This window comes from Coturnix japonica, chromosome 8 (assembly GCF_001577835.2).
Source record: "Coturnix japonica isolate 7356 chromosome 8, Coturnix japonica 2.1, whole genome shotgun sequence".
NCBI lineage: Eukaryota > Metazoa > Chordata > Aves > Galliformes > Phasianidae > Coturnix > Coturnix japonica.
In genome coordinates this window covers 6,762,610-6,772,938 of record NC_029523.1, presented here as the reverse complement: position 1 = coordinate 6,772,938, position 10,329 = coordinate 6,762,610, and the positions used below count along the sequence as shown (strand labels likewise).

General features: G+C 47.9%; 1 protein-coding gene across 2 annotated transcripts in view; it reads right to left on the bottom strand.

Annotated features, from left to right (window-relative positions):
* Positions 1-1,107: 1,107 nt before the first annotated feature.
* PRRX1 (paired related homeobox 1) overlaps positions 1,108-10,329 on the bottom strand; it is a 31,715-nt gene continuing 22,493 nt past the window's right edge. The window contains exons 2-4 of one of the 2 annotated variants that reach the window (XM_015869727.2): positions 8,344-8,519; positions 7,574-7,755; positions 1,108-2,612 (exon numbers count right to left, since the gene is read on the bottom strand). In XM_015869727.2, coding sequence (XP_015725213.1) covers positions 2,570-2,612; positions 7,574-7,755; positions 8,344-8,519 — 401 coding nt within the window. In that variant the 3' untranslated portion in view covers positions 1,108-2,569. Of the gene's footprint in view, positions 3,022-7,573; positions 7,756-8,343; positions 8,520-10,329 lie in introns of both variants that reach the window. The other variant, XM_015869726.2, reaches the window with a different exon arrangement.

Here is a 10,329-nt window from a genome sequence, read left to right as displayed (position 1 = left end):
CCCCTGGACCAACAGCTGCAGCCAGAAACCTACTGGGCACATTTACTGAGCAAGTTCCTCAGCTCTGCTGGTGTTCCTCCCTAAAGCAGGTTCCCACATCTTGCTGTGGAACCCAAACAACTTCAGTCCTGTGGTTGGCTTGGAAGCTACACCATTTGCAGTTCTGCTTCTTTAGACAGCCAGGCAATAGCATGCAAGGAGCTGATGCTATCATTTCAGAGGAGCAGCTTAGCTCAAGGCAGGTAACTGCAGAGGCTCAGCAGATGCCCTTCTTTCCCATAGCGGGCTCCTAGACACCAATTGCTCCAAACTTTCAGCCCATCTACCGTAACTCGGTGGTCAAGAGCTGAGAAGGGAAGCAGGAAGGCAACCAAATCATACTCAGGAATCCCCACAAGAACAGTTGCTGTATCCCTGAAGCACAGCTCAACAACTCCAACCAAGCTTGGTGCCTTCCTCCACGAAGAAAAAAGCTCTACCCCAGCACCTGCCCACTCTTATTTTAACATCTGACAGCACTGATTAGCCCTCATTAGCCTCTGAGCCCCTCCCTTGTTTGGCAGTGATGCCTTTTGCCTATTCAGCTGATCCCCTTTTGTTCCCCATCCAGGCAGTGAGACAAAGCACTTTTCCTTTTGTGGTTTCCTCACCTCCCACCCCTGCTTGCCAGCCCACCAGCACCCCCCTGTAATGATGCCTAAGCCCCAGCCTCACCACGCTCCCGGATCTTCCCATGACCAGCTGTAGGACCTCAGGGCAGCAACACATCACACGTGGGGCAGCTGACTGAAAGGACTGGGAGCCTTCCCCCCACCTTTTATTGAAAATGATCATTTCTATTCTAGTGCAAACACTGTACATTTTACATCACAAAATTAGAGATCAGAAAGGGGCCAAAACAGAACATCAGGGATTTCTTAAAATCCCTATTCAGTGTTGCTTTCTTTGCTTTGTGTTCTGTTTAGCTGTAAGTCCTACCCAAAAGTGGATTTCTTCTTTTACCAAAAATACCTATGCAGGAAGAAAAAAAAGTCAGCAAGCGATCATGTATGCAATCATCAGCACAACTCACACCAGTTTGGATTTGGGGCTTTGTTTCCAGCGTAGCTCAGATACCTCATCTGGACTTCCATTCATACTCTGCCAGTTTAATTTTCACCTTCACTTTAAGAGATTTATTTCTCATTTCCTGCAATGTGCTATTTTAGACTACCAAACCCCTGTATCAGACATCTGCACGTGCCCAAGGCAGCAAACACCAAGCATGGAGACCTCAGACTTACGGAGTACCACTCATGGCTGAGCTTCATCCTCCTCCCCACATCCGTGCATGGACCACAGATCAGTTCTGCTGAATTCAGTAGGGCAGCTCCAGGGTCAAGCCCCCTCCATTGGAGAAGCACTATCTGCTATAAGTAAGCCCCTTCCTCACCCAAGGTTTCCAAGAGGCAGACACAACAAGCAACATGAAAGATCCTAAGATCTTTGCTTGCATAGAAGGCACTCCTTTCAGGTTGTATCTCATCTGATTTTCAAGGAGGGGAGGAAATTAGGTCCTAATTGGCTCTCCAGAGGAGGGAGGGGAGCAGGTGGGGAGAGAAAAGGAGAGTGGTGAAGGCCAGAGGGCAGGTGGTAATGATAGGTCTGTGTGTTCTCCCTGCTGAGATATTACCCATCCTCTGAGGGACTGGTGGAGATTTTCCACTGGGATGTCCTTGTGCATTTCCAATCACACGAACCTATCTAGTCAGATAGAATAAGATGAGGATCTTACCTGCCTATCTGGATGCAAATGCCCTAGAGAAAAATCTGCATACAAACATATCTTCCCTCCAGCCCCACTGCTGTGGGAAGAGGAGAGCCACTGTGAGTGCTGCAGGAGGCTGTGGGGAAGGGTCTGACAAGGATGTGAGGTTGTGGCTGGAATTTCAACACACAGCTCCAGGAACCTGGATGCAGCACAGACATCCCAAGCATTTTCAATGGATTTTATTTCGTTTAATAAAAAACACCAACCAAGCTTGCAAGTATATCTTATATATATAAATATATACAGTATATATAAAACAAATGCATCTGGACAATACCTCTCCCTGTGGCACAAGCCGTAAGGCATGGAAAGGAGTGTCCTAACAGTCCTATTCTTGGCACTACAGAGCGAACCCTTCTCCATCCTCCCCCCCACTCACAAACACACATTGGCTTTTCTCTCTTTTGGCTTTTCGAGGCACCGACAAAGTGTGTGAAGCCCACAGAGATCTTCCTTGTGTCGTGGTCCAGGCGACCCGGCAAGGATGCTCCCAGCCCACAGCGCCAATGGGCTTCTTGCAGTCAACATCAACAGCATTGCCACTGTGGCACACGGAATGTGGGAGGGGACGGAATGTCAGGTGGATACAACGGAAAGCGGTGACCAAACAATTTCTTCTTCTAGGGTGAGCTGGGGCAAGGGAGCAAGCTTTGTGCCTCAGCGCGGTGTTGGGTGGGAGGCGGCTGCAGGCTGAGATCAGCGAAGGTTTCTTTTTGCAGTCCCATACAAAAATGGAAAACAACAAGGGTGAGACTGTCCTTAACTGAAGAAGCTCGTAGTATACTGAGCAGAAGCAATAAACCTGACAATAACAAGAAAAAAAATGGTGGCATTATCCCAAAAGGAAGGAGGAACCTTGTCACTCGAGCGGTTCAGTTTGCTCCCGCTTTGGTCCCAATGTTCAGTTCTGGGTTGGGGTTGGCTTTTTTTTTTTTTCCCTTTTTTTTTTTTTTCTTTTTTTAATATTTTTTAATAGATATATATTTTTTATTTTAAATTTCAGCACAGAAGTTGCGAAGCATGACGGGTGCTGTCGTATTTTCTCCTTCTGCGAAGCAGCTGCCTCCAGTCATTAATTGACTGTGGGCACTTGATTCCTCTGTAAACTATATTCTTTTGCCTTCAGTCTCAGGTTGGCAATGCTGTTGGCCATATTCATGCCCTGCGCCGGGCTGGCGTTGGTACACGTAGTGGAGTAGGTGGCCATGGCACTGCGGGGAGGGGGAGAAAGAGAGAAACATTGGGTCACAGCGGGGTCCCTGCACCGCGGCACACAGCTCTGCACTGCAGAGGTTAAACCCTGGGGTTTCCATCCCTGTGGGATGCGTTTCTTACATGAGCATGGGATTGTCACAGCCCTTCATTGAACACCCTTGGAAATCTCTGCGCTGCAGCCCACTTGCTGAGGGACAGCCAAGGCCAGAGTTCTTCAAGGCAAGAGGAAATTTTCCACTTCCTATTCACTAAACCAAGAGGTTTGCAATGAGGTCAGGGTGCCCGGCTTGCCAACTAGACCATTGTCCTTAAAACTATTCCCACTGGAAGCAAAGTCCTTTTGATGAGACCAAGTTTTGCTTTTACTGCTTGAGAAAACACGTCACTTCTGAGACACATGTTACTTCAAAGAAGTGCTCCGGGAAAAACCCATTTCAACAATTGCGATGCCTGTCAGATGCAGAATCTTGGAAGGAAAAATTCCACATTTTTTTCCCCCTCAAAACTTCACCAATCATATAGGACATGCCTTAAAGGCTGAGACGAAAACAAAAACAAAAACACATTTTTGCTACTTTCAAATCACGTCTTTGTTCGTGAAAAACAGCACTTTTGGCAGTGGAGACTGAACAAAGATGTCAGAGTCCTTTCTTATCCTACCAAAAAATTTGCAAATCTGCTTTCCAGACCACTAGAAAACTTGTTTAACTCATGCATCCCAGGCTTCTGCAAAAAAGAACCCACCCTAAAAGCCAGCAAAATATCTGATGTGGTGAGTATCTTTATGGGGGTCCACAGACAAACACTGAGTGAACCAGAGATGCCAATTCAATACGGTCAGTGCATTTAGGAGGAAACCCCAAATGGTGCTGGTGGTACTCAGCCTCCCAAATCACCTTCCTGGGTGGCTCATGTCTGAGGTTATGGGAAACAGTCTCCACTACCCATAGAACCACGGAATCGTAGAATCATTAAGGTTGTAAATTCCTCTGAGATCATCTAGACCAACCATCAACCCACCCCACCAAGCCCATGGGCCACATCCCTCAGTGCCACATCTCCATGCTTCTTGAACACTTCCAGGGACACTGACCCCCACACCCCTTTTCCTTCCAGCACTGACTTCCATAACCCGAGGAGTTTTTGCAACAGCAAAGCTTCCTGGAGGGCTGTGGGGTTTGCTGCATACACAAATCCAAGCTGTGGCTGCACGCTCATCCCAGTGCACCAACACTGCCTCAGACACTGTGGGGCAGAGCTGCCAGCAGTTTAAACCCAGTTCAGCACTGCTTGAACTCTCCAGGTGCCAGGAGATCCAGACAAGTGCTATTGGAAGGTCCCACCTTAGATGATATTTCTCATTTTGTAAGCAGGGAAAAGAACTTCTGGGAGGAATGCTACATCTGCATGGAAACAGAACAGCTCACACCCATGGAAATGGTTGCTAAGGGCCATGGACATACAACTGCTTACACCCTTTGAACAGCACAAAACCTCTTGCAGGAGAGAAAACACTCAAGACACTTCCAGTGTTTCTAATGTGGAGGTAAGAAACTGAAATACACATACTAAAGCACACCTTTTCTTCCTATATTCCTCCAGAAGAACAGTATAAATTTCAGCCCCTCCAGCAGCCCCAAGGGCAAGAGCTGTGGGGAGAGCTGCAGAGCTTCCACATAACCCCAGGGGCTCACAGATGCTCCAGTTCTTCCATGAACTTCCATCAGTTCGTTCCCCATGTCTGCCGCTGGACTGTTGACCACCCTCTGCCCCGTGCAGCAGCAGCAATAAGAGGAGATCTTTGCTGCTTGAAGCTTCCCAATGTGTATGGAGAGCTGGTGGACATAGAGCAGCCTTTCCCACAGGTACATCTTCCCTGTGGTTTAGTGCTAGAAGAAATGAGGTGAGGCTGAAGCTCTAGCTTAGATAAAACAGGAATTTTCAGCCTCGGGTGAAGACCGTCCCCATTCTTTTGCTGACATTCATAAATTTGGCTGTATTTATGACTACTCCACTATCTCCCTTATTGAGACTCAGGTTTCCTCCTCTCCTCCCTCTTCCACAAGATTATTTTTATTTTTTTTGGCATCCAAAAACCATATATAATTGCTGCCCAAGTCCTGCTTACAACTCCAAGGAGCCTCCTGCTCCCCAAAGGCCTGGGGGAAATTGCTGCTGGCCCATGAAATCCCTGCCAAAGCAAAAATGTACAGAAACACTCTCCTTTAGCAAGTTACTCCGTCAGGAGCAACACACGCAAAGGCTTCTCTTAACACTGCTCTGCTTTGAGCAGTCGTTCCAGAGCCTCTCCAAGGTCTAAAGGTTGACATCACCCTGCAGTCCCCCCATCGCTCTGTTCAGATGCAAAAGCCAGGCTCTGTCCTCTCCTCAGCTGCCTATGTTCATGAAACACAGAGGAACATCGTGTTTCTGAGTCCTAAAATCCTCCTTTCAAATATGGTTTTCAATGGACTACGGAGGCAAAGGTTGTTGGAGTGGGAAGTGCAGGCTGACAGCGCGACTGCTAGTCTTGTTTTCTTAGGAACCTACGCTAAAATATGTCTAACCAAAACATTTCAGCTTCAAAAAATAATAGTATCTACTTGGCTATCTATGCAACGCAGATCTGCAAATAGCTTTGGTTGACCTGTAGCTGAATGTATTTGGAGAATAAACACACTGATTGAAAACTCGCCCCACATCTAACAGTAAAAACAGCACTGGCCACGCAGCTCTCAGCCCTATTATGGAGCAGCTGTGAATCAGAGGCTGCTGGGGCAGCCTGAGGAGGTGGGGAGGGGGCAGAGGGCCATGCAAACACTCTGCACGGCTGTTTTTTCACCAAGCATCCAATATTTTAATAACCCTACTAAGTTCAAAGCCTTTATGAGGCTCTGACAACCTGGCCCAGGTGCCCATTAAAATGAATATGATTTAAGTGATGCCCGGCAGAATTAGAAAGCTAGGGAGAGGAAAGTGTCTTAAGGGTCACGACCACTCCATGCTGGGAAACCAACTGCTCTGTTCCTCTGCCAACGCCTTCCACCCCACTGCAGGGGCAATGGGAAAAGACCTGTCCTGGTTTGGTGTATTAGTGGGAATGGCTGCAAGCTGAAAATGCCTTTGCTGAAATGCTTTGGCTATAAACAGGAGTAAGAAGACAAGACATCAGGGAAGTGCCTTCTCACCATGGAGAGGCACTGTCAGGTCTGGATCTCACCTCAGGGGGAAAAAAATCTTGCCAAGACTCTTCCTTCTCCCTTGCTCTATTTGTTTGCACGCCCCTGATGTGCTGGGCTTCCCCAGAGCAGCCCCAGACAGCCCTTCCCAGTGTGCCCCTGAAGTTACCTTTGCAGGGTCTTCTCCTAGAAGCTGTTATGAAGCCCTTTGTGTAAATAACATCTTGGGAGGGATGATCTATTTTTAAAAGTGTGAGAGGTAGAAATGAGCCATGGATGTTCAGCAGAGATCTGGTGCTGTGACCAGAACAGACTTAGCAGGGTGGGGAAGGACTCGTGCTTTTCTCCCCTAAACTCGCCACCCAAACTCCTCCTTAGGATGCAACACTTCACAGAGAGAAAGCCTTAACCTCTAATGGGGGATTTGCCAGTCACTAGTCTTCAGATAAAATCCAGAGGGTAAGATAAGAGCCTTCTCTAAGACCAAACCAGTAGTCATCAGAAGCATCTTTTGCAGTACCTGCAGTGGATGAACCTAAGACTTGTTCTTCTGGAGCTACTGTGTATGCAAGGATGACCCCATGGCACTGAAGCAACAAACTACCCAGGCAGCAAAATGCTTCCAGACCTCACCCTGCCAGCAATGTTTGGGGTAAATGAAGGAGGCCAAAATGGCTAAGGAAGGAAGGACCTGGGTTTGGTGTAACTCCTACAGGCCAGTGGGAAGCTGGCTGCATCAAAGCCAGGTGAACAGGAAGAAATTCAGCCAAGGGCTACAAGAACTTGACCAGCAATGAGGTTGCTATGCTAAAAAAACACCCACCAACCTCATTTTTAATTGCCTGCATGTCAGCTGGATCCCTGCAAACAAACATACCCAGCGTATCTTGCATTCACAGTCAGTTCCCACTAGATTGTGGAGAGGACAGAAGAGAGCAGGGAGACCTGTGATTTGTGTGGACGTCCCAGTTCCATTGAGCAGATCAGTGACCCATGGAAACATTTCCTCCTTGCTTCAAACTAGATGCACAAGAGAAGTGTGACCCCTTCTGCTTCCAGGTACTCCTTCTTGATCCTCTTTCAAAACTTCCTGAACTGCAGAGAATGTGCAGCCTCCCTTGGAAGCAGCTCTGGGGAGCCACACCAATGCTCTACCAAGCCCACTCTGCAAGCCTGGCTGTGAGATGGAGTGGGATGGGAATATGTAAGGAAAACCAGTGGGACAGTGAAACTGCTGTACCTCCAGCTGCCCCATGCGAGCATAAACAGCCCTTTAGAGCAATTGAAAACAAATGCATCTGAGAGCCACACTCAGGCTGCCCTGAATCATACCAGCAACCAGTCAGTCCCAGAGGGGTTGCTGACTCACCTGTAAGGCGAGGCGGTACCCCAGGAGAGATAGTCGGTGGGTCTTGGAGCTGGGCGAGGTACTATGGGCTGCTCCACGGCGGTCACATCCCCTGAGTAGGATTTGAGCAGAGAGGCATTCTTGCTGGCCAGCATGGCCCTCTCATTCCGGCGAAACTTGGCTCTCCGGTTCTGGAACCACACCTGGGATGGGAAACACACAGACCAATCATCCACCACAACCAGCACTGCTGAGATGCTCACTTCTTCACCATACTACCCCAACCCTGCTGGGCAAGATGGTGCTCTGCAAAAGCGAGTTCTCTGTCACTGGAAACCCTAATGACAAGACAATCTATAAGTCCACTCTGGTAGAGCTCTTGTGTAATAAACTGACTCAGTGAGGTCCCTGTGGGACTGGATCTGTTCTGTGCTGCATGACCCATAGTGTACCCCCCAATATACTTTCACCTTCAGAAGGTGCAGGTTTACAAGCTAAATGCTGAGCAGCTCAAATTAACACGAGCAACCTGAGCAAAGAGCATCCAACATCCAAGCCTTCAAAAGGCTCTATGAATACATCTGAACAAGCAGATAGCACGTATGGAGGCAGATCAGGCCTGGCAGTCTTCCATAGACAAGGCATCCTTGGGAATGCAATATGGGATGAACCGAGAGTTTGGTGACCCTACCGTTCCATGGGGACTTCAATGATATCTATTGCCATACTGAATAGCCTGATGATACCACCACCTAGATGAGGTGTGCCTATACACAAGCGGTGAGAATTACCTGAACTCTGGCTTCAGTGAGGTTGACTCTGCGTGCAAGGTCTTCCCGTACAAAGGCATCGGGGTAGTGTGTCCTCTCAAAGACCCTCTCTAGTGCCTGGAGCTGGCTGCTGTTGAAGGTAGTCCTGTTCCTTCTCTGCTTTCTTTTCTTCTTCTCTTCTGAATTCAGCTGATCATCTAGGAGAGACAAGTGGAGATATGAAAGGCTAGAAGTTTCAGAACCCATAGCAATGTTGTGATGTGAACGTTAAGAAGGGTCAGGGTGGACAAAAGTTCCAGTATGCCACCACCCTCACTGTCTTGCCATCTCCAAAGCGTTCTTTGATTTGCCATCTAGGCATGCTCAGATGTTGCCCTTGGGGGCCAGCTGGAAGGTTTGACATCATTTCCTGTCCACTTTGGAGAAAGATTCTCCTCCTGCACTCCCTTGCTCTCATCTGACTTGTACGCATCTCTTACATCTGCACAGACCTCACATGCTGGTCTTCACCCCAGCTTCCCTGAGAGCATTTGCTTGCAGAAGATGTTTCTCATAGATGGAGAACCTACACATGCACACAAACCCAGTTCACCTTCCTACCCCATTCTGACAACATCAGAGACTTTTCTGAGTATGAAGAATCACCAACTGCTCCTCTTTGGGCTTCTAATTTCCAAGGACTGCCCTTAGAGAAATGAAATAGATCCCTGGGGGGTAAGTATGAATTCCATGCCTGCTCTTACTAGGGCACAGCATACTCATCTCTACGTAAGGAAAAGTAAGGAGCCAGCTTCTACTCTGGGACTGATGATAGCCAAGGCAGTGCCACTTTCTGTAAGCAATTCTGTTTGGCTTAAATGAGAACTGCACTTTTTCTGCACCCAGATAAGAGACACCAGTTTGAGCAGAGATGGGGAGATGTTAACAAAGAGGTGCCAGGGCTAAACAAGAGACAAGCATAGAAGCTACTTTTGCTTGTATGCTCATAAGCCTTTGCTTTGCACTTGTACATCTATAAGGGCCCCAGTCCCCACAGTTCAAGACTTAACACATGATGGGTCCCACCAAAACCAGCATGGCTTTCGATGCTGCCAAGCACAGCAGGTGGGCAATGCTGGAGAGGTTCCGCTGCCCGATGTAGAAGAACAGTAGCTAAACCTGGAAGAGCCACAGATAATATATGTATAAACACACGTTAAAACACATCAATTACTGTATCTACAAAACACATAGTGAATTACACTTGATGTTAATTAATATGCACCTGGGCTCAGAAGACAGTACCACTGCTATGCAGTTGCAGAATAACCCCCCGAACGTCATTCCTTTTGCCATAAAGAAATGTGACAGCTCTCCTCATCTTCCTGTTCTTGAGAGGGTAGGTAAGACTTACAGAGATGCTGACAAGGAAATTAAAATCCACAGCTATTGTCCTCACCACCTGTCTGTGCTGCTTTTCACAGCCCATCTGGTTATAGTTACCACACCTGAGCGCCTTTGGAACAGCGCCCGTCCATTTGGGAACAAAAGGACATTCCTCTTAAATTAAAGGAGCTTTTTCAAATTCCTGCAGGTTTACAGCCCTTCCATCCCCTCTCCAGCAGCCTGACAACCCTCATCAGGCTCCTCTCCAGCCTGGGGATTCCTGGGTGTAGAGATACACCCACAGCTCTCTTGTATCTGAGAGGAAGTGTTTGGAGATGAGCCAGGAAGGGACTTGCAATGGGATATGCAAAGAAAATAAATACATGTAGGAATTCTGAGAAAGCTCCAAGTGGCCTCATTGCAGCCTTCCAGAACTTGAAGGGAGCTTGCAAACAGGAGGGTAACTGACTTTACATGGTCTGACAGTGGTGGACAAGGGGGAATGGCTTTACACTAAAAGAGAGGAGACTTAGGCAAGATGTTAGGGAAACGTTTCATTCAAATTCAGTGAGGTGCTGGCAGCTGTGCACCATGAAACCCAGCAAACAGGGAACCACCATCACCCCTCCAAACCGCACAAAT